Source organism: Nannospalax galili, unplaced genomic scaffold (assembly GCF_000622305.1).
Source record: "Nannospalax galili isolate Female #2095 unplaced genomic scaffold, S.galili_v1.0 scaffold1623, whole genome shotgun sequence".
Classification (NCBI taxonomy): Eukaryota; Metazoa; Chordata; class Mammalia; order Rodentia; family Spalacidae; genus Nannospalax; species Nannospalax galili.
In genome coordinates this window covers 400,442-424,580 of record NW_008349082.1, presented here as the reverse complement: position 1 = coordinate 424,580, position 24,139 = coordinate 400,442, and the positions used below count along the sequence as shown (strand labels likewise).

The 24,139-nt window shown below is 52.4% G+C and overlaps 1 protein-coding gene across 9 annotated transcripts in view; it reads left to right on the top strand.

The window, feature by feature from the left end:
• Positions 1-9,201: 9,201 nt before the first annotated feature.
• The window catches only part of Cic (capicua transcriptional repressor), a 26,958-nt gene continuing 12,020 nt past the window's right edge, over positions 9,202-24,139 (top strand). For 7 of the 9 annotated variants that reach the window (XM_017801447.2, XM_017801445.2, XM_017801442.2 and 4 more), the window contains exons 1-2: positions 9,980-10,089; positions 12,400-15,201. In XM_017801447.2, coding sequence (XP_017656936.1) covers positions 12,411-15,201 — 2,791 coding nt within the window. In that variant the 5' untranslated portion in view covers positions 9,980-10,089; positions 12,400-12,410. Of the gene's footprint in view, positions 9,305-9,979; positions 10,090-12,399; positions 15,202-24,139 lie in introns of those variants that run through there. The other 2 variants (XM_008846423.3, XM_017801441.2) reach the window with 1 other exon arrangement.

The window sequence follows — 24,139 nt, the reverse complement described above, 5'->3', positions numbered from 1 at the left end:
GGGGCTGTAGGGAGACCTTGGACAGAGACAGAGAGAATGGGAGGCCCTGGTGAAACTGTTCCCTGGGCTTTGTGTCAGTAGTTGTACAAACTATGAATGGATCTTGTAACTTCTCAGGGGGTCGTGTAAATTCACCACAGAATTGTGGAGCTCAGTCCCAGAGATGGTACAACTCTGATTTCAACCATCACTAGGAGAGACACACAGATAGTGTGAATTTATTATCAAACTATTCAACAATGGCCATTCCTTGCAGAGACCATCCAACTAACGTCACTAAGCCCCAGTGAGCCAGAAAACTCTCCCCACATTTTTCACTATGGAAAGCCTCTACAGATACCCTGTAAAAAACTTCACTCTTAGCTGGGCATGGTGGGGCAGGCTTTCAATCCCAGCACTTGGGAGGCAGGGGCAGGCAAATCTCTGTAAGTTCAAGGCTAGCCTGGACTACATAGCAAGTTCTAGACCAGCCAGAGCAGAGTGACTTGTGAGATACTGTCATTAAAAAGGGGGTGGGGCTCTGTTTCTCCTTGACTCAGTTCTCATGGACTCAGGGACTCAGGACACCACCCATGATGACCAGTGTAAGCAACTCTGTTCAGATGACAGTGAGGACAGCTCACTCTCATGGACCTGGCAGACTTTGTTCCAGTTTGTCACTCTGACACAGATAACCTCCTATTGTTATCAGGGCACAGAGAGATCCTGGGCATGATGTCTCATGCCTGCAGCCTGAAATCACAGCACTTGGGAGGCCGAGGCAAGAAAGATGCAACAAGGTTGAGGCCAACCTAGTCTATGTAGTGAGTTCAAGGCCAATCTGGGGCACATAGCGAGACTCCCTGTCCAAACAACAACAATAACAACAACAACAACAAAAATACAAAAAAACAAGGGGCTAGAGAGATGGCTCAGCAGTTTAATGCACTAGCTGCTCTTGCAGAAGATCCGAGTTAGACTCCCAGCACCCATGTGGCAGTTAACAACTGTCTGTAACTCCAGTTCCAGGGGATCCGAAGCCCTCTTCTGTCCTCCAGGGGCACTACAAGACATGGGTGCACTTACATGCAGGCAATCATAAAAAAATAAAAATAAATAAATTAAAAAAAAAAAGATTCCCCCTAGGCCAGGAATTTTTAACAACAAACAAACCTACAAGTAAACAAGCATTCAAGGTGAGTAGCAATTTCATTAAAGTCATAGCTAATACACAGGTAAAAATCTCATTTTCCATTTAAATTCTTGTCCTTTATAACCTTCATACAATTATATCATGTGCTCGCTCCACCCAGAACATTTTTAAAATTTTTTTTTTGTCTTTTTGAGACATGGTCTCCTTATAGCCTCAGCTGACCTGGAACTCACTATGCAGACCAGGCTGGCATAGAACTCACAGAGATCTGCCTGCCTCTGCTGCCCAAGTGCTGGGATTAAAGGCATGTGTGACCACACCCGGCCTCTTTTTTTTTAAATTAAAAAAAAAATTATTTTTCAGTCCCAGCACTTGGGAGGCAGAGGCAGGCAGATCTCTGTGAGTTCGAGGCCAGCCTGGTCTACATAGTGAGTTCCAGTACAGCTGGGGTTACAGGGAGACCCTGCTTCAAAAAGACAAAAATAATAATAATAAATTTTTTTAGCCAGGTGTGGTGGTGCACACCTTTAATCTCAGCACTCCAGAAGCAGAGGCAGTTGGATCCCTGTGAGTTCGAGGCCAGCCTGGTCTACATATGGAGTTCTAGGCAGCTGGGGCTACCCAGAAACCCTGTCTCAAAAAGACCAAAAAGAAAAAGAACAAGTCACAAATGAACTCCTGAAAAGACAGGGACTTCCCAGGATCCTGTGTGTGGGAAGGTACATGAAAATCACAACTCGTATTTACTAGGCACTTACTATGCACAAGGCTCTGGGTTAAACCTCTCATGCTATCCTCACTTCAGCCTTATGACTTACTAGCCCACTGGACTTGATGCTTCATGATGGGCTGATAAATGCCTCAGATTTGCTTGCTCCTAAAATCCTTCCAGAAAGTACCATAACCATCAGACTATACACAAAGTATGGACAAGATTACCAATTAGATTATGACAGCATAAACTATTTGTTTTTGAGACTGTATCTCACTGTGTAGTTCAGGCTGACCTCACATTCATAATATTCCTCCCACTATAACCTCCTGAGCGTAGAGATTACAGGTGGGTGTTACCATGCCTACTGGCTCATGGCTCATATATAAACTTTTTTTTTTTTTTTTTGAGACAAAAGTCTCACTGTGAAGCACCGGATAGCCTAGAACTCTGTGTGTAGGCCATGCTGGGCTTGAATTCACAGAGATCCTCTGGATTAAAGGTGCCTGTACCACCATGCCTGGTCACATATAAATTCTCTAAATAGAAGCACATATAAACTCTTTAAACAGAGGGAGGCAGATCTCTGTGAGTTCAAGGCCAGCCTGATCTACATAGTGAGTTCCAGACCAGCTGGGGCTACAGGGAGACCCTGTCTCAAAAAGTTTAAATAAAAAATTAAAAAGAAACATTGGCTGAGGCATATAACTCAGTGATAGAGAGTGTGGTTCTAACATTCAAGGTCCTGGGTTCTGTGTCAAATGCTATCCCCAAAACATATTTTTTTTTAATCTTTTTCTGTAACAGTAACAAATATTTTATTTTATTTATTTTTTATTTTATGTGTATGTGTGTATCACCTGCATGTAGGTAAGTGCACCCGTGTCGTGCAATGCCCACGAAGGACAAAACAGGCTGTCGGATCCCCTGGAACTGGAGTTTCGGACAGTTGTTAGCTGCCATGTGGGTGCTGGGATTCGAACCTGGTCTTCTGCAAGAACAGCCAGTGCTCTTAACCACTGAGCCATCTTTCCAGCCCCACAGTAGCAAATATTTTAAAAATGCAAATATTTTTGAGAACCAACCCTGCTTATTCTTTTTATTGCCTTTTATTTTGTGTGCTTGGAGGGGGGCACACTTGTGCCACAGCACGTGTGAAGGTCAGAAAGACAACTTTTGCAAGTCATTCTCTTGTTCCATATGTGAGTCCTGGAGATTGAACTCATGTAGTCCGGCTCTGAAACAGCAAGCACCTTTACCCCCTAAGTCACATCTCCAGCTTTTGTTTTTTTTGAGACAGGGTGTCATTGTAGCCCTAGCTGACCTGGACTTGCTATGAAGACCAGGCTGGCCTCTATCTCACAGAGATCTAGAGATCTGCCTGCCTCTGCCTGCCAAGTGTTGAGATCAAAGGTGTTGTGCCACCACACCTAGCCTCTTTTTTGTTTTTAAAATGTATTTATTTATTGGGGCTGGAGAGATGGCTCAGCAGTTAAGACCACTGACTGGTCTTGCAGAGGACCCGGGTTCAATTCCCAGCACCCACATGGCAGCTATGAACCATCCTTAGCTCCAGTTCCAGGGAAATCCAAAGCCCTCTTCTGACTTCTGTAGCATTGCACGACAGGCGTGCACTCACATACATGCAGGCAATACACTCTTTAATCCCAGCACTCAGGAGGCAGAGACAGGTGGATCTTAGTAAGTTCCAGGACAGCTGGAGCTACAGGGAGACCTTGTCTCAAAAAGACCAAAAATAAATAAATAAATAAATAAATAAATAAATAAATAAATAAAGTAAAATAATGTGATTTATTATTTATGGTTCTGGGGATGAAACCCAGGGCCTTGTGTGTATATGCTAAGTATGAGCTCTACCACAAAGTTGCACTCTCAGCCCATTTTTAATTAATTACTTAATTCAGATTTTCTGAGTCAGGGTCTCACTGTGTAGCCCTTGATGGTCTGGAACTCATTATGTAGCCCAGGCTGGCCTCAATCTCACAGGGATCCATCTGCCTCTGCCTCCTGAGTGCTGGGACTAAAGGTGTGCACCAGCAACTATTCTTTTTTTAAGAAAAATTTTTATTTTTATTTTATGTGTATGAGTGTGTTGCCTGCATGTTTATGAGTGCACCCATGTTGTGCAATGCCGAGGGAGTCAGAAGAGGGCGTCGGATTCCCCTGGAACTGGAGTTAAGGACGGTTTATAGCCGCCATGTGGGTGCTGGGAATCGAACTCGGGTCTTCTGCAAGAGCAGTCAGTACTCTTAACTGCTGAGCCATCTCTCCTGCCCCACACTTTAAAAATTTTTATAATTGTATTTATATAAATCTATATTTTAACTGACACATAGAACCATATCAATTGCATATTTATTGGGGTGCCAAATATTTTGGTACATATATTGCATAATGTACAGATCAGGTTAAACGCTTTCTTCAGCATTTAACATTTCGTTTCTTTTTTTGCTGCTGTTGTTTTTTGCTGTTTCAGACAAGGTATACCCTGGAGCCCAGGTCCTGACCACCCTGTAATTAGCCTCCCAAATGCTAGGATAACTGCCTGCCTTTCATTACCCTGCACTGTTCAGAATTTCTTTATGGTGAAGGTATATTTTTTTTTCTGAAATAGGGTCTCATTTTAGGGTCACAGGATGACCCTTCTGAAATAGGGTCACAGGATGACCCTCCAACACACTATGTAGCCAAGACTAGCCTTGAACTCCTGATTATCTTTGCCTCCACCTTCCAAGTGCTGGGATTGTAGGGATGGGCAACCAGTGTCCTTTCTTCTTTTTAAAACATACAGAACATGTTCCTATCTATAGTCACCCTGCATTGGAAAAGCTCTTGTTTAAGGACATGCTAACTTGCTACATCTTCATAACAAAGCTATATTGCTATGCCATCAAGATCTTTTATTCCTTTTATCTTTTTTTCCTTTTTTTTTTTCTCTCTGCTGGGAATGCAACCTAGGATCTCAAGCACTGCAGGCAAACACTCTATCACTGAGCCACACCCTTAGCCCTATTATTCCCTTTCTAAAAGGGGCGGAAATCAAGGCACTGGGGATTAAGTGACCTTACCAATATCACACAGCTGGGAAGAAGCCCAGCTGTGATTTGACCCCAGGCAGCCCTAAGCCTGTGCTGTCCTACCTCCCGCAACATCACCCCTCACCCACATGACAGTGTAACTTTAATGAACTGGGTAACTAAATTAACTACAGTTTATGTAATTCTCCCAGGGGCAGGGTACAACTCCTGGTGCACACACCTTTCTGCCAATAAGGCTTGCACCGAGTGAACTCCCACTGACAGGTCTCTATAAGTGTTTTAACTTTCAGAAGCAGTGTGTATGTGTGTGTGGGGGGGTGGTTGGGGGACTCCCCTCTGTAGGCAACATAATTAAACTGGTCAGAGACCTTTCCTCTATAGCAGATCACTTCCTTGGCAGGATGAATTTCTTGTTTAATTCTCACACCTAAGGTGAACTGAGGATAACTTCACCTGGATCAATTCCAGTCTCCTCCACAACATATGCTGCTCTGGGCAGTGTGAACTGTGACCTGCCCAGAGTGAGCCTCCCTGCAGACAGTGTAATTTCCTTTGGATCCAAAGTTAACAAGGACAGTTTGCATCTGCAACCTGAATTTTCTCTGGCTGCTGTAAACACCTTTTGTGACAGCATGACTTTATGAATTCTCATTTTCTTTTAAAGATTTATTTGTGTGTGTGTGCATATGTGCATGCACGTGCCCTGTTACCATGAGGAGTGCATGTGGAGGCCAGAGGACAACATGTGGGAGTCAGTTCTCCCCTTCCACCACGTGGGGTCCCAGGATCCAATTCAGGTTGTCAGTCTTGGTGGTGACATGTGCATTTACCTGCTGAGTCATCTTTCTAGTTCTCTGTTTTTTTCTTTGAAAATTTTTAGTTTTATTCTTATTGTTATTCGAGACAGGATCTCCCTGTAGCCCCAGCAGGCCTGGAAATCATTATGTAGACCAGGCTGGCCTTGAACTCCCAGAGATCCACCTACTTCTGCCTCCCGGGTGCTAGAACTAAAGATGTGTGTCATCATGCCCTGCAGGTTTATTATTTTATGTGTATGAGTGTATTGCCTGCATGTAAGTGCACCCATGTCATGCAATGCCTGAGATTAGAAGAAGGCTGTGGATCCCGTGGAACTGGAGTTATGGATCATTATCAGCCACCATGTGGGTGCTGAGAATTGAACCTGGGTCCTCTGCAAGAGCAGCCAATGCTCTTAACTGCTGAACCATCTCTCCAGCCCTCATCTCTTTGGTTTTTCAAGATGGGGTCTTCCTATACAGGCGTGGCTGTCTTTGAACTCTGCCCAAACCCTGGGATTAAAAGTGAGGACTTTCTGCAAGAACAGTCAGTGTTTTTAACCACTGAGCCATCTCTCCAGCCAGAATCCCAGTACCCACATGGCAGCTAACAACTGTCCATAACTCCAGTTCCAGGGGATCCGAAAGCCTCTTCCATCCTCCTTGGTATTGCACAACACAGATGCACTTATCTACATGCAGGCAATACACACATACACATTAAAAAAATTTTTTTTTAATTAAAAAAGTGAGGACCACCACCACTCACAGCTGAGAGCTCCCACCCCGCAGAGTCTCAAAATGCAATGTGTAGCAGAGGATGATCTTGAACCACTTTTGCGTCCACCTCCACAATGTTGGGATTACATGCCTGAGTTTTCAAATCTATGTTTGTTTGTTCTTTTAATATTTGTATTCATGAGTGTTTTGCCTGCATGTATTTACGTGCACAATGTGCATACCTGGTGCCCACAGAGGCCAGAAGAGGGTGTGTGGTCCTCTGCAACTGGAATTAAAGAAGGTTGTGAGTCACCATGTAGGTGCTAGGAACCAAACCTGGTCCTTTGGAAGAGCAGCAAATACACTTAACCACTGAGTCATCTCTCCAGGCCCATGTTTGCTTGTTTTTAAATGAAGTGCTGGGGATCGAACCCAGGGCTTTGTACATGATAAGCAAGTACTCTACTAACTAAGCTACATCTCCTCTGAACTCTCTTGAGGAATGTCCATTTTCTCCAGACTCAGCATAATGTAATGTGCATAATATAGCTGGGCTTAGTGGTACACACCTATAATCCCTGCATCTGGGTGATCCTGTCTAAAAGGGAAAAGAAACCAATATGCTTAGTATAAACTCCTCTATAAGGACAATTTAGCTCAATGGTAGAGCACTGGCCCAGCATAGCAAAAGATAAAATAAAAAAATAAACTGCCCTATCAACATTTCTTCAGTTCAGGATCTTTTAGAATAGCAGAGAACCAGGCATGGTGGCTCATTTCTCTAATACCAGCACTTTGGAGGTAGAGGCAGGGAGTTTGTCTCCAGTTTGTGGCCATCTTGGACTACAGAGTAATCCAGTCTCAAACAACAACAAAACAATGAAGGCTGGAGAGATGGCTCTGTAGTTAAGAGCACTGGCTGTTCTTGCAGAGAACCTGGGTTCAGTTCCCAGCACCCACATGGAGGCTAACAACCGTCTGCATCTCCAGTTCCAGGGGATAAGATACCCTCTTCGGACCTCCACAGGCATTGTATGCACAGGTGCACTTATATTCATGCAGGCAAAACACTCATACACATTAAAATACAAATAAAAATTTTAAACTTTACAGGCCACGCATGGTGGCATATGCCTGTAATCTGAGCACTCGAGAGGCAAAGAAAGGCAGGCGGATCTCTGTGAGATGGAGGCCAGCCTGGTCTATTAGTGAGTTCCAGGTCAGCTGAAGCTACAGGGACACTGTGTCTCAAAAAACAAAAACAAAACAGTCTTTAAAAAGAGAATGAGAGCCAGGTGTGGTGGTGCACAACTTTAATCCCAGCACTTGGGGGGTGGAGGCAGAGGCAGGGGCAGGGGCAGGGGATATAGGCAGGCAATGCATTTATACACATAAAATAAAAAATAATGAGCTGGAGCCAGGTGTAGTGAGGCCAGCTGGGGTTATAGGGAGACACTGTCTCAAAAAGACTGAAAAAAAAAAAAAAGAGAAACATAACCATAAAAAATTTAAAAAAATATTTTAGTTCATAACCGCCATGTGGGTGTTGGGAATCGAACCCGGGTCCTCTGCAAGAGCAGTCAGTACTTTTAACCGCTGAGCCATCTCTCCAGCCCCAATAGTGTAAAATTTTATAATTTTTTTGTTTGACACAGTGTCTCCCTGTAGCCCCCGCGGGCCTGGAACTCACTATGTAGACCCCGCTGGCCTCCATCTCACAGAGATCTGCCTGCCTCTGCCTCAGTGCTGGAATTACAGGCATGTGCCACCATACCCTGCCAAAATTTTATAATTTTAGAAGTCCTATAATAGTGCAAATAGTAGTCTAAAATTCGTTCTGTGTGAACTTAGATGGAATGTTTTTTCCAAATTTCTGTGGACAGTAGGTACATCCGATGGGTAATGTGATCCTCTTCCACACTCTGGACTCCATGGTATAAATGATAATTCTTACATGCCCTGTGTGAACTATCCACATATCACATTCTTTCAGTTAGTCCAAACTGGTAGGACAATTTGATCAACAGGCTAGATGCATTTCCCTCACAACTGCTGTCTTGAGTACAGAGAATCCATCATCGGCAAGAACCTTCTCTAGAGACAGAACGTGTGTATCTTTGCCCATTATCCTTGGTCCATTCCCTATGAATACATGTAAGATGGGTTCACACCTGGTGTAAACTTCGTATCTGGGTACAGGGCATATCCTCTCCTCACCTCCAGTGTGACACCCATCCCAAGATCTTTGCAAATCTCCCTCCAGATGCGAACACCCATAGGGTTGCTCTCCAATGAACTTTACAAATCTTCCTCCGGGCGCTCTCCAATAGAGTGCAGTGTGAAGCCCCATGAAGTGCATCTTGTGCCCCCATCCATCCAAAGCTGGAGTGGGGGAGGGGAGACTGTCAGAAGAGTGCGCCATCCTGAAAGTCAAAGTCTTCGAACAGGTGACTGGTCCCCAGAGCCCCCAGGCCTCAGGGCCGCGCGAGTGCCTATAATGCAGCGCGCGCCACACCACAACCCCACGTTCTCTCTCCTCCCTGTGGCAACAGGCCTTTCCTCGGGGCCGCGCCAGACTTTTTGAGACTGTTGATTGGTCCAAGTCTTGGCCAGGCCACAGCCAATCACAGAGAGGATAGGTGACATCACTAGTTCTCCTCCCATCCCCCTACCCCAAACTTCCCTACTCTGGCTACCTAGCACCAACAACCACGTGGGGGAGGGGTAAGAGAGTAGAAGCGGTGAGGTCATTGCACCGCCCCAGCCGCTCCTGATTGGCTGCGGGACTCGCGGGTGTCGGTTGGCTGTTCCTCGCACCTCCCCCTCGTGCCGCTACCGCCGCCACTGAGAGGAGCCGCCGGAGACGCCAGAGCCGGGAATACGGGTGAGTCGGGGCCCCGGGTCCAGGATGCTTCTGGTGTTCGGAGAGACCCACTGGAACTGTCCTTCCCGACTTTTTCTCCTCGCCCCGGGTCTTTGGTGCTCCAGGCACTCTGTCACATGGGAGTTGTAGTCTGCCTTAGACTGTCGACTACGGGCCGGATCCAGGAGAAGACTACGATTCCCAGCAGGAATTGCGGTCAGCCGGTCAACAAACGCTCGAGCCACGCCTTCTGAGTCAGCTCATTGGCGAACCTACGGTTTGGCCCCACCTTCTTTCGCTTCATTGGCTACTGTCCCGCACAGAGGCTGAGTTCCGGCCTGAGGTGCATGGTGACTGGGTACTGTATTTGTCATTCTGCTCCTAAGTAGCCTGTCCATTGGTTAAGGCTGGTGTCCATCACTTGTTGTAAGGTAGGGTCTAGGCTGATCAGGCAGTCGTAGGCTTAGGTTGGTGTCGGTCCCGGAGGGAGGCCGGTCTTCGAATTTGCCCCGCCCCCTAGCGCTGCCGGAAGGGTACGATTGGTTGTAGCAAGTATCACTCGTGGCCGGAAGGCGGAGCCGACCAGACTACGAGCTTCTATTGGTCTAGGATGGCGCCGGTCAGCGGGGTTGTGGCCGCTGATTGGCTGGTTGCTCCAGCTGTTGCAGGTCCATTCACCATTTTGTGTGTTGGAGTAAAAAAAAAAGGGAGAATCGAGAGGGAGAGCCGGAGGGGGGGCGGGGAGGGACCGGACCGGACCGAGCCGGGGCCACGGCCCCCCGCCCCGAAACCCCGCGGAGCCCGAGGTGAAGGGCGGGGCCAGGGCTGACATGGCGTGGGGGTGGGGGGACTGGTGCCCGAGGGGGGACAGGTGGCAGGGACGGGAAGGGGGTACAGGGCAAAAGAGGTGGGCGGAATGGTGTGGGAAGGGGAGACAGAGTGGAGGAAGTGGTGGGAAGGGAGGAGTGACAGAAAATGAGTGATTGGAGAGGAGGGTAGTGGGTAGAGAACTGGTAACAGGAATGTACGGGTGACAGGACTAGATGAGGGTGATAGGGAGAGGAAGGGGACAGAGTTGGAGGCGGTGAAGAAGAGAGGTGATGAGCAGAGGTGTCAGAGAGGTCTAGAGATGACTGACAGCAGAGTGACTGGGAGGGATACGTGATAGCGATTAATGGGGGTTTCCAGCAGGGGGTAACAGGAGGGGGCCTACTGTCTGTGAGAGAAAGGTAGAGATGGTGACAAGATGGGAGAGAGTAGCAGAGAAGCTGGTGCCAGGGGGGTGGATGGAAACAGAGGGTGTGAGATCCCAAAGGACTTGGGGTAGCCTGGGCTTCCGGAGTTTCCTCTCCGGTCCTGAGGGAGGTGAGGAACCACAGGACCCTGGGTGGTAGGAAGAGAGTAGGCCCCAAGAAAGAGGGTTAGCTTCTGGAGTAAAAAGGCAGGGCCAGGCAGCAGGGTCCCAGGGGTGTCTGGTGGTGTGCTCATAGGCCCTGGGTGGGGTATCCAAAGGTGTGTTTGGACAGGACTGGGACCAGCTCTTAAGCTTCAGTAATGGCCTAGCAGATCGGTGGGGAGAAGGTTGTGGTGCCTGCTTAACTCCAGGGTGCTTGAGTGCCAGCCCCAGGCCCTGCATACTCTGCCTACGAGGACCCCAGGATTGCCAATAGGAGAGATGGGCCTGAGACTGCAGGGTCCACAGGAGGAGCAGGCCCCAAGTTGGACAGCATGAGGTCTGTTGGGGTGCCTCTGTGTTTGACTTCTGGGGGCTGCTTGGACTCCAGCTGTCCTAGAGGCCCCTTTTTCGGCCTTTCAAATTCTCTTAAGTCACTTCAGAGTAAAGTTTTTTTGTTTTATGTTTTTTCTTTTCTCAGGGCAGCTCAGAAGGGGGCGGGCAGTAATGACTGTTCAGGAAGTGGGTGAGGTTGACTTGTTAGGCTTGTCCTGCTTTCTTTGACCTTATCCTATTTATCCCCACCTGGAGTAGAGGGCATATTTGGGGGTCTGGGGCCACTGACCAATTCAGCCATCCTGCTCAGCCAGTTATGGATGAAGAGGCATGCAGGCCAGATTGAAGGGGCTGGGCTTGCAGACATCATGCTGGGTGCTGGGGGGAGGAAGGGCAGGCTCCCATCTAGTGGGACAGAAGAAACCTTGGGGTACAGTTCTGTGTCCCATTGTGTGATGATGTGTATGTGCCTGTATTTGCACGGGCGTATGCTCATGCACAGTCCTGTGGCACTGCTGGTATGAGCTCTTGCCCCATACATGCCCCTGCCTGCTCCCTGCTAGGATCTGGGAAGATGGCTATACTGGCAGGCCTCGGGGGCAGAGCAGAGTGGGCAGCCTATCCCTCGGGGCTCTCAGCTGCCCACTCCTTCCCACAATGCCTGGCTATGCACGGCTGTCCAGAGGGGCAGAGGGAGGGAAGGTGAGGAGGGGAGAGGCTCACATCACAGCCCAGTCACCTCCTGGTCTATGACTTGGAGCTTATGATATATGTGTGTGCATCTGAGTATGTGTCCTCTGCACGGTGTCAGTGAGAGTAAGCATGCCCTGTGGATCATGTGACAGCACACAGAAGTGGTTAGGAGCATAGATTTTGGAGCCTGGATTCAGACCCCAGTCTGCTGGTTCGGAGGTGGATAGATGTTCTTAATCAAGTTGCTCCATGTCTCTGTATCTTAGTTTCCTCAAATCTAAAATGGAGTTGAGAGCGGCACCCATTTCTTAGGGATGCTGGGAGAGGGAATGAGCTAAGAATGGCAAGCTTAGCACAGGGCTCGGGACGATGTGAGTGCTCCGTAGGTGTGAACTGTTAGTGCTCCCCAGGTACATGGGGCAGCTGTATCCTGTGTGTGTACATACCATATCTTCTGTAGAGAAAGCAGGTGTGTGTGACCTCCCTAAGGAGCCTGAATGTATATGCTCAAGGGACACAGGTGCCAGTCTGTGTCTGGATGCTTGCCAGGGCCCACATGAGTTAAAAGTAGCCACAGAAGAAGCCTTGTGGGTCGTGGAATTGAGGCAGTCAACTGAGCAAATGGAAGTCCTGGGGGATCCCGGTCTGGGGGTAGAGTTGCTCCTGATGATCCTCACTCTCTCCTGTCTTCTAGGTGGACAGAAGATGAAGCCAATGAAGAAGGCCTGCACTGGCCTTGCAGGTTCTGGCAATGGCAGCAAGTCCCCACCAGCCACTAGGGCTAAGGCTCTACGGCGGCGAGGGGCTGGGGAGGGTGACAAGCCAGAGGAGGAAGATGATGAGGCACAGCCACAGCAGCAGACGGGGCCAGAAGAGGCTGAAGAGGGTGAGGAAGAGGAGGCTGAGCAGGACCCTGAGGCTGAGGGACCACTTTCAGAGCTGCACCCCAATGACCCTATTCCAGGCCTAGCTGAGGATCCCAAAGGGGATGGGGAAGCAGGCCGCTGGGAGCCTTCACTCAGCCGCAAGACAGCCACATTCAAGTCTCGAGCACCCAAGAAGAAGTATGTGGAGGAGCATGGTGCTGGAAGTGGTGGGGTTCCTGGAGCCCCTGAAGAGCGGGAGCGGACCCCTGAGGAAGCCAGTGCCCTGGGGGTGCCGCCACGGCCCCCCACCTCCACCAGATCCTCTTCTACTGACACAGCCAGCGAGCACTCAGCTGACATGGAGGATGAATCCACTGAGGCTTGTGGTCCAGGGCCCTGGCTGTCTGGTGGCACCAGTGGTGGCTATGACCTCCGACAATTACGGTCTCAGCGGGTCCTGGCCCGGCGTGGTGATGGCCTCTTCTTGCCTGCTGTGGTGCGCCAGGTGCGACGTAGCCAGGACTTGGGTGTGCAGTTCCCTGGGGACCGGGCCTTGACATTCTATGAGGGAGTGCCAGGTGGTGGTGTGGATATAGTTTTGGATGCCACACCACCACCCGGTGCACTGGTGGTGGGCACAGCCGTCTGCACCTGTGTGGAACCTGGCGTGGCTGCCTACCGAGAGGGTGTAGTGGTGGAGGTGGCCACTAAGCCAGCCGCCTACAAGGTCCGACTTAGCCCTGGCCCCAGCTCCCACCCAGGCCCACCAGGCACTCTGCCACAGCTCCAACAGCCACTGCATCATGAGCCGGAGGAGGCCGTGTGGGTGGCCCGCTCCAGCCTGCGGCTGCTCCGGCCCCCGTGGGAACCTGAAGCCTTGCTGAGGAAGCCCCCCACAGGCCCCAAGGAAGAGCAGGCTGAGCCTGGGGCCACCCTGCCACCCTGCCCTGCTTCCCTGGAACCCAAGCAGCCTGAGGATGCTGAGGTCTCCAATATCAGCTTTGGTAGCAGCTTGGGGACTCACTGTGAGGAGGGTGGGGAGAAGCACCCACCAGCCCTGGGCACCCCAGTCCTGCTCCCACTGCCCCCTCCCCAACTCCTGTCGCCACCTCCCAAGTCCCCAGCCTTTGCTGGCCCTGGTCGCCCTGGTGAGCAGCCTTCACCGTGTCAGGAGGGGAGCCAGGGTGGCAGTCGCAGCAGCAGTGTGGCGTCACTGGAGAAGGGGGCTGCACCAGCAGCCCGGGCCCGCACGCCTTTGACAGCTGCCCAGCAGAAGTACAAGAAGGGGGATGTGGTCTGCACGCCCAATGGGATCCGGAAGAAGTTCAATGGCAAGCAGTGGCGCCGGCTCTGCTCTCGGGATGGCTGCATGAAGGAGTCCCAGCGTCGTGGCTACTGCTCCCGCCACCTGTCCATGCGAACCAAAGAAATGGAGGGCCTGGCAGACAGTGGGCCAGGTGGCACTGGACGCCCTGCTGGTGTGGCAGCTCGTGAAGGAAGCACCGAGTTTGACTGGGGCGACGAGACTTCGAGGGACAGTGAGGCCAGCAGTGTGGCAGCACGGGGAGACTCACGCCCACGCCTGGTAGCCCCTGCTGACCTGTCACGCTTTGAGTTTGATGAGTGCGAGGCGGCTGTGATGCTGGTGTCATTGGGCAGCTCACGCTCGGGCACGCCTTCCTTCTCACCAGTCTCTACACAGTCCCCCTTCTCACCAGCTCCATCACCCTCGCCCTCACCGCTCTTTGGCTTCCGCCCTGCCAACTTCAGCCCCATCAATGCCTCTCCGGTTATTCAGCGCACTGCGGTTCGCAGTCGCCACTTGAGCGCCAGCACCCCTAAGGCAGGTGTGCTGACGCCACCAGACCTGGGTCCCCACCCACCGCCACCTGCCCCCCGAGAACGCCATTCCTCTGGCATCCTACCCACCTTCCAGACCAACCTAACCTTTACCGTGCCCATTAGCCCGGGGCGGAGGAAGACAGAGCTGCTGCCCCACCCAGGGACATTGGGGTCCTCTGGAGCAGTAGGTGGAGGAGCTGCCCCAGACTTCCCCAAGAGTGACAGCTTAGACTCTGGAGTGGACTCAGTGTCCCACACACCTACTTCCTCCACACCGGCTGGCTTCCGGGCTGTGTCGCCTGCCGTGCCCTTCTCTCGCTCCCGCCAGCCTTCACCATTGCTGCTGTTGCCCCCACCAGCTGGACTTACCTCGGATCCTGGACCCTCTGTGCGCAGGGTGCCTGCTGTGCAGCGGGACTCGCCGGTCATTGTCCGAAACCCTGATGTGCCACTGCCCTCCAAATTCCCTGGAGAGGTGGGCACTGCCGGTGAGGCACGGGCTGGGGGACCTGGGCGGGGTTGCCGTGAGACCCCAGTGCCCCCCCTGATGGCCAGTGGGAAGCCTGGACTGCCTCCACCTCTACCTGCCCCCGTGCCCATCACCGTGCCTCCAGCCGCGCCGACTGCTGTGGCCCAGCCGATGCCCACCTTTGGCCTGGCTTCTTCACCCTTCCAGCCCGTGGCCTTTCATCCCTCACCTGCTGCCCTATTGCCAGTTCTAGTGCCCAGCAGCTATACCAGCCATCCTGCCCCTAAGAAGGAAGTCATCATGGGCAGGCCTGGAACAGGTAAGAGGGCAGGTCGGTAGCCTGCCCTTTCAAGCTGGGCTTTCAAGGGAAGTGAGCTGCTTGTTTTTGGAGGGGTATATGGGAGGTTGGCCTTCTCTGCACAGATGTTGCAGTAGAAATTCACATGCCAGGCAGAGGACTAGACTTTTCAGTCTTGACGTAGCATTTTCAGAGGCGGCCTGTTGGGGATCAGTCAGCCTCTACTGAGAATACAGTCCCCAAGTCAGGCCTCTGTGGGGCTGGCAGAGAAACAGAGTGATAGTCACAGTGACATCTCCCCATGTCTGGGAGAACTGCACCAGGGTATGGAGATGATAAGCATTGTACAAGGTTATCACACTGAATTTTCACACCCAGCCCATAATATAGCACTCACACCCTGTTCTAACCTTTTGCAAATGTTAGTTCATTTTGTCTTTTACAACTTCATTAATAGGTGAGTGCAGGGAATGGGATTATTTAGAAGAAACAGAGGCCAGGTTAGTGACTTTCCCAGGCTCACGTGGCTAGTGAGTCCTGGAGCCGGCCTCCACACTGCTGCTTAGGTACTGGGTAAGAACATGAGAAGACCGAAACTTTTATAGGTTCTTTTCCAGCGTGTGGCAGGATGAGGATTGGAGTGGACACTGGGCACTCCTCCAGCTGTGAGTTTAGCCTGGCCGTCCTCAGGACAGGGTGTAGTAGACAGAGCTGTCCCCAGACAGTAACAGTCTAGAGTGGATGGGGATTGGTGGTCAAAGCTTGGGAGGTTGTACAAGCCCTGAGAAGATGCTGATCCAGCCAGAAAAGTCAGGGAGGGCTTAGAGAAAGAGCCAGAGGCCCGTGAACTGGGACCCGATGGGCACAGAGATGTGAGCAGGGCAAGGCAGGCAGACGGGAGAGTGTATGCAAAGGCCTCCAAAGCCCTGAGGTCGAAGCAGAAATTGGAAGGTATAGAATCTGTGAGATCGAGGGCTCTGGAAGGCAGGGGGATATTGGGATGTGCAACTGAATTGGTGAGCTCGAGTCAGATTGTAAAGGGCAACTTGTGAACTTTATGCTGAGCGCAGTAGGGAGCCATGGAAGGTTTTGAGGAGATTTGACCACAACTGCACCATGAGGGAGTGTTCACATCTCTTAAACCTGAGGCAGGGTGATCACGAAGGGAGGAGCCTGGTTTATGGATGTGGGTAGAGGCTGCTGTGGTTTGGGCTGGGGGAGGAGCCACTTTAGAAAGGAGCCAGGCCTTGCCCTTCCAGGGTGCCAGCCTGGGCCTGTCTCCAGAGCCAGAGTACAGGGATATAAGCTATGCCTGGCCCTTGTGCTCATATAATGAGGTTGTGAGCTGTGTTTCATCTTCCACTCTAACATATTTTGCATGTATTATTGTAGCTGATACAGTCAAAATATCAGAGGTAGGTACAGTAGGGATTTCTGTCTCTAGGCAGATCAGTAAATTGCAGGTGAAGGTCTCTGAGCACCCTCTAAGCCCTCAGCCCCCATAGCTTAGCTCTATGTCTCTCAACTCTCCCTGCTGCTGGGTCTGAAGTGTTAGCACTGCTGCAGGTAAACCTGAGGCCTACCAGGACAGGCCTAGGAGGGATGTGGAAAAAGAGGCCCCAACCCCAGGAAAATCCTGATTGAGGTCACCCAGCAGGGAGGACACTACCTTCCCTTAACCAGGTCTCCAGCTTTCAGACAGCAAGACTTTTAGTACGAAGAGTTGCAGCTGTAATGACATACTGAGAGCTGGCAGTGCTATACCGCACATGAGCCTTTCTGAGCATTCACTCAGAGCCCTCACAGTGCCCCAGGAAGTCAGCGTGTTTAGTCCCATTAGATACTGGAGGAAACTGCAGCCCAGAGAGGCTAAGTTACTTGTCCAAGGTCACCAAGCTAAAAAGAGAAAGAACCAGGATTTGACATAGACTATTTGGCTCCAGATATCAAGCATTTAAGCACTATCAATGTAATGATTAATGATGCTGATAATAATAATAACAACCCTTTATTGAGTACATACCATCTGCCCAGCCTCAGGCATGGGGCCATTTCATCAATTCCATCTGATGCTATGAAACGAAGATTCCCAGTCCTGTTGTCTAGGTGTAGAACTGAGGTTCAGAAAAGGGAGGTCCTTTGCTGGAGGCCACCTGGTTGTCAGAACTTGTCCGGTGCCTGTCCTGGCAGTTCTGAACTGCGGCTCCCTGACTACACCCATGAGGAGGTATCTGGGCTGCCCTCAGGGTTCCAGCCAGCCAGCCTTTTATTCTGCTCCCAGAGGCCTCCCTAGCCCTTGGGAGGCAGGTGCCTGGGGACCTACTGCCTCTAAGGTTCAAGTAGGGCAGACTGTGTCTAGTGGCATAAGGAGGCCACAGTCTTTGCCACTTTTGCCTTCCCTTGTTGGGGCCTGACCCTCTATCAGAGGGCAGCAGGTGTGAGGGGGTGGCCCCAGGGCAGCCTGCCTGCTCCCGCTCCCCCCCCCAGGCATTTGCTTCCTCTGGGGGACGTGCTGGGGCAGGCTGCCGGCATTCTCTGCATTCTGCGCATGGCATGACCATCCAGCTGCCATTGCCACCTCCCTCTGACTCTTCCTGCCTGCTTCCCAGGAAAAGAACACCCCCACACCAGCCTGTAGCCCCCGCTCAGGAGGCCAGATGTCTCAGCCCCATTCCTGGCATGGTCTCCCAGCTCCCAGCTCTGCATGGCTACCCTCTATTGACACTCACTGGCCCCCCTTGGCCTCTATCTGATTGTCCTTTCTGGGCTCCTCTCTGTCTCTCTTCAAGCCACTATGTGTCCATCTTTATCCTGGAATCCTGTGTCTCTCATTTCTCTATTTCTGGGTGTCTGTATCTTTGTTTGGACTCCTGACCTCTACCTGTCTGCCTGACTTTGTCTCAGACTGGCTAGGCATACCTTTGTGGGTATACCTTTGTGGGTTTGTCCCTGCTTGAGCTTCGGCCCTTGTCAAAGCTTCTAGTCGAGCTTCTTTCAGTTTATTTTTATTTTATGTGTTTTGTCTGCATGTATGCAAGTGCACCCGTGTCATGCAGTGCCTGAAAAGGCCAGAAGAGGGCGTCAGATCCCCTGGAACTGGAGTTACAGATGGTTGTTAGCTGCCATGTGGGTGGTGGGTCAAGGGAGTCAAACCCAGGTCTTCTGGAAGAGCAGCCAGTGCTCTTAACCACTGAGCCATCTTTCTAGCCCCATCTTTCAGTTTTGGCTCCCAGTCTAGGGGTCCTCTGTTTCTGGGTCTGGCTTGTTATCATCTCCCCGCTCCTGCATTTTTTGGAGACAGGGTTTCATGTGCCCATGAACTCTTGATCCTCCTGCCTCTACCTCCTGAGTGCTGGGATTCTAAGCATGCACTTTTACTCCCAACTTATGGGGTACTGGGGATTGAACCCAGGGCTTTGTGCATACTTTTTTTTTTTTTTTTTTTTTTTTTTTTAGCTCAGATCTCATATTATAGGCCAGCTTGGCTTTGAACTTGTGACAACCCTCCTGCCTCAGCCTCCCAAGTGCTGAGATTACAGGTGGATGCCTCTGTGGTTCCTCCCCTTCTTGTTTACTCTTTCTGCCTTTAGTTGCAGCCTTCCACCCCCAATCTGTGCATGTCAGATTCTGTGGGTTTTTTTTTTTCACATTATTTATTGTGTGTGTGTGTGTGCGCGTGTGTGCATGCATGGGTGTGCACATGTGTGGAAGTCAAAAGACAACTTGCAGGAGTCAGTTCTCTCCTTCCATCATAGTCCAGGATTCAAATGCATGTTGTGAGGCTTGGCAGCAAGCTCTATTACCTACTTAGTCATTTGGACAGCATAGGTTTTCTACATTTTTTTTAGTGGGTAAGCACTAAAGTCCCCTGTACCTTTCTTTTTTTTCTTTTAATTCATTAGTGTGTGTGCCATGACACATATACTGAGGTTCTCACCTTCCTCCTTAATATGAGCTCTAGGGATTGAAAGGTTGCCAGACTTGCTCTGCAAATGCCTTTATCATCTTGCTGTACCCCCCCACATACAGTTTTGGGAGAGTGCTGGGGGTGCTGGGAGCTTCACAAAGTGCCCACTATTGCTCCTGAAACCTTTGAGAAATGTTGGGATCTATCTTGTAGACCCACCCACCATCCCTGCACCTGTTCCCCACAGGCAGGAAGGCTGGGGTGAGGGGGTGGGGGTGAAATGGACCAAGCTAGGAGATCCGGCTGTACTGTAGGGGGTGGCAGGAAAACAGGTCCTATGCCCACCCACATGCTAGAGGGTATGACCCAGAATGTCCCACCTCTGCCTTCCAGGGAACACATTTGGTGCCAGTTCAGAGGCCAGGCAGTATCCCATTATGCCACCTGGTTAGTGGGAAAAATGAGACTTAGGGACTTGAGCCTGGGTCCCTTGACTCCTACATCCTGGTTCTTCCCACTGGAATTTCCACTTTCTCTCAAACAATGGACTGGTGTCAGTACTGCAAGAAGTTAGCTCCTTTCTGCCAGGTCAAGGGCTAAGTAGTCCCGGGGCAAGTGGGTGGAGAAGACAGATCATACGGGCTCAGAGGGCAGGGACAACACAGTGGCTCTTGAGGGCTTGAGAGGAAGAAACGGGATTAGAATCTCCGGTTTTCATTAGAGGTAATGTGGGAGTTGGAAGTAGGAATAGCCGGTCTCAGGACAGTGAAAGAAAGGGTAATTCAGGGCAAGGCAACTGCATGAGCAAAGGCCAAAGGGGGGTGAAAGTGCATGAACTCGGAGTGGCCAGCTGGGGCCGGAGCTGTCACTGAAGTCCAGGCTTAGGGGATGGTGCCATGAAGGAGCGATCTAGCCAGGCCCAGCTTGAGTGCCAAGCTGAGAAGTTGGGAGTGTACCCTGGGGGCAGTGAGAAGCCAAGGAATGGTTTACAGCAGGGGAGGGGAAAGGTTGGATCTCAGAGTTATTCTCAGTAGATGATCCTTGAGAGGAAAAGTCACAGGCAGTGTGTGACACGGGGGAGAGGACGAGAGGAGGGAGCTTTCCTGAGCATGTAGGGGCAAGAGTCTTGGTAACTTCCTGGAAGAGACCCCCAATTCTAATCCTAACAGTCCCTAGCATCAGATACTGTGAGCGAGGGGTCAGGCTGCCTCCTGGTGGCGGCCGGCGGCGGGGGTTGCCGGCGCGCGCATGCGCAGCGAGGGGAGGCATGCATCCTGGAGCCTCTGGCGCCCCGGCATTAATGGCTCCATTAGTGGCCGGGAGGGAGGCGCATTAGCGGCGGCGACGGCGTCTGGCTCCCATTACCACCGGCGGCAGCGGCTGCACCGCAGGCGGCTGGACCCTAGCCCGGCGCGCCGCCGCCTCCACCCGCACCGGGTCCCCTGTTCCCGCTCTGCGCGAGGGCGCGGGTAGGGAACCCCAGTCCCGCTGCTTCGGAAGAAAGACGGCTCTGGCAGGTTTGGGTCGGCTATGCCACCTCTTGCCTGGAAGATGTACCCCCCCCCACACACAGAGCTTGTTGCTCGCGGAAAAGACGGGGAAACGGCGCACCTGGGGCTTTGTGGGCCAGACCGGCTGCGCCCAGCCCCCGTCCGCACCTTTGGGTGCGGGTTCCCGCGCACCCTTGGGGGTAGACCCCTTGGCGTCTACTCCGTCCTTTCCATTGGCTACTGTCGCGCCAGCTGACCGCCGATTGGCGGAGAACCCCCCCTCCCCGCGCGCGCAGTTAACCCCTGCGGGGCCCGGTCCTCCGGCAGGGTGCTCCCACCCCCACCCCAGACAGCTTGGGTGCCAGCTGGCCCGCGCCCCACCGCGGCCCGCGTGGGTGTCAGGCCGGCCGAGCGCCCGCCCGCCTTCCAGGCACAAAGCGGCTTTGTGGGGCCTGCCGGGGACTGGCTTGGGGCCAGGCGGCTAGTGGAAAATCTCGTGAGCACTGAGAAGAGGGGAACGCAGGGCGGCGCCCCCTCCTCGGCCGGGCGTGGCGCCTCCTTCAGCCTGCGCCGACTAGCCCCGGCGCCTGCACACACACCACCCACTCTCCGCACCTTTCAACCCCCAAGTCCCTATCCTGCCCTCCACCTGCATCCTGTTCTCCCAATCCCTGGGGATCTTCTCCCCGCCTCTCCTCTCCCTCTTTTCCCGTTGGTCTCCCTGCCTATCCTAGCCCTGCTCTCACTGACTCACCCTGACGCTATTTTTAGCCCCCCATCCCTGCCGAGCATTGCCAGCCCAATCCTAGGCTGGTTCCCCTGGCAACTCTGGCCGTCGCCGACGCCTCCTAGGGTGGGTGGATGGGTGGGTGGGTGTGTATGTTGAGAGCGGGTGAGGGGAGCTGGGGACACTAGGGTGATGAGCTGAGCCTGGGACTGGAGAGCAGGGTGGGGAGCCCAGGGCAGCTGGCGAGGGCGCAGTGCCTTGTAGGCTCAATAAATGGGGCCATGAGTTCAGAGTGAGTCGGCCTGTCCCTCAGTCTGTCAGCATCCCTGGCAGCTTGCCCCTGGCGGCAGGGCAGGCCTTGGCCTGCACCACCCCAGGTGGCTGTTGATGTCTCTGTCTGGGCTCCCTGTCCCCAGGCCAGGATGGGATGTTTTGATGGGAGCTGTTTAGTTTAGGGCTAAACCTTTTGTGGAGTTGATTAGGGGTGGTGCAGCGTGTGGCTGCCATCATCGCCCTGCCCAGGACCTGCTTTGAGTGAAGGACGGCTGTGTACCTCTTCTTAGATGGGGATGGGGCCCTGGTTTGGGTAACCCTCAGCCCTTTCCAACTTGGGAGGCCCCAGTTAGGGTTGGGCTTGGCTGGAGAGAGGGAGCTCTTTTGGGGAAAGGACCTACTCCCTCCCTTGCACTCCTAATCCACCCCCACCCAGGGTTCCTCCACCCTGAACAATAGAAACTAAGTATAGGGCTGGCCCAGTGCCCAGGGCAGGGGGGCCCTTCCTGCCCGGATTCCCGCCCCTCCCTGCCAGGCAAGGCTCCTACTTGGTTGTACCCTGCCCTGAAAAGGGCCTCTTCCCATCCTTTTTCCATGGGTACTGTGTGTTCCACCAGATGTGCAGTCTTCCAGATGTGTGGGGCCCTCTTTCCCTGTTGTACCATGCCTGACTTTTTTTTTTTTTTCTCTTCACTCAACAGAAGTGGGGAAGAGGGCTTCTCTGAGCTCTGTTCCAGGGCTGCATTGCAGTAGGGAAGGGGTTAACTTACCAGTAGGTGACTCACTCAGACGCACTCACCGGTGGGGAGAGGAGGGGGCAGTGGTGGGGAGATAGTGGGCCACATTGATTTCAGCCTCGATTTCTGCCTCATATTGCAGTCCCTAGGGCAGTGAGGTAATGGAGGTCTGAGTCTGGGGCTGTGTAGAGAGGAGGGGGCAGTCACCTAATAGTCCCTATGGTAGCCCCTCTAGGCTCTCAGCCAAGTGTCTGGCCCTCTGGAGGTCAGAGGGTTACAGACCTTCCTTTCCCCTTGAGCTCAGGTTACTCACTTTTTCCCCTCTCTCCTGTTTTCAGCTCAGTCACTTGAATGGGGCAGGCTGAAAAAAACCTAGCCTTTGTAGAGGACTTGTCTTGGGCCATCTGAGCCTGTGGGACCAGTTGTGAAGCCAGGCCTCTGCCTCTCCTGGGTGGGACCCCAGATCCTGTGTGGCTCTTACCTTCTGTACTTTATCATCGTTTGCTCTTGTTTCTGCGGCTCTTTGGAGTTCCTGTGCCTCTTTGGAGTTCCTGCTTGTATCCACCTTGAGTAATGACAAGAACACTTGAAGTGGAGTACTGAGTCCTGCCTATATGATTGTACACAATCTTTTTGAACTTCATTTTCTCAGTTAAGTGGGCATAAGGCTGGCATCCCTCACTGGGTGGCTGTGAGGATCAGTGAACACCTTAATACAGACAAGCTTCCAGCACATAGTTGCTCCAGCGTTAGTTTCCTTTCTTTCTCATAGTCCTTTTTCTGAGGGCAAGATGAGAATGGAGGGTGGCTGGTGGTGCGGTGGTACACTGCTAAGTACAAGGTCCAGAGTGGCTGATGAGTGTCAGCTTGATAATTGAAAGATGATGGAAGGCCATGGGGCTCTGGACACCTCCTGGGCCTGGGTCCTGAAGGAGGTAGTGCCCTGGAGTGATGGTGTCTGTGACCATTGGTGTGTGTTGGGGATGGGGGTACTCTATGGGTGCTTAGGAAGGCTGTAATGAGAGTGAGTGTGATTGTGTGAGAGGGATGTAGGGGGACATAGTGGACAGGCAGTTGTGCTGAGGTCAGTTGATATGTTGTCTGTATGATACATGTGGTGGAAGTACGATGAGAGTTACAAAGGCATGTGTGGCAGAGCATGTATATAATGGGTAAGAATGAGTGTGCAGTGATGGTGGGTGGGGAGTGAAGGTCCACATGTGAGGTCGTATATCTGTGCCAGCAGGTGTGTGGAATTTGACTTCGTGTGTGACAGTACGGGTATAAGGAGGGCGGCGCGCGGTGCCCGTGGCGGTGTTAGCGATAATGGGTGTGGCATGGAAGTATTGCTACGAGGGTGTGTGTGTGTGTGTGTGTGTGTGTATGCGCGTGTGTGCCTGGGTTAGGAGAGCTCGGGATGGTCTGCGCAACCCTACAAGGGTGGCCCTCCCAGCAGGACCGGGTGCGCCAGGTCTGCCACGCCGCGAGTGAGAGTAATCCTCTCGCGCACCTGGACACAGCACTACACGCAACCTCGGGCCTCCGCAGCGCGGCACCCTGAACCGCCCCCCTGGCTTGCTGCCTTTACTGCAGTGCGCCCTCTCTGCCACCCTCCTACTGCGGACCCGCCCCCGCCGGCTTGGAGCCAACCGGAGTCCGCCCCGCCCCGCCCTTATTTGCATATGACTGACGTTCCCCCGGGGCGGCCAATAGGGGCGGGCGCGGCGGGGCCTGACCCGCGCGCGGCGTCAGCAGCCAATGGGCTCAGGCGCAGGGGGCCGGGCTTGCGCGGAAGGCCGCGGGGGAAGCGGGGAAGGGGCGGGGG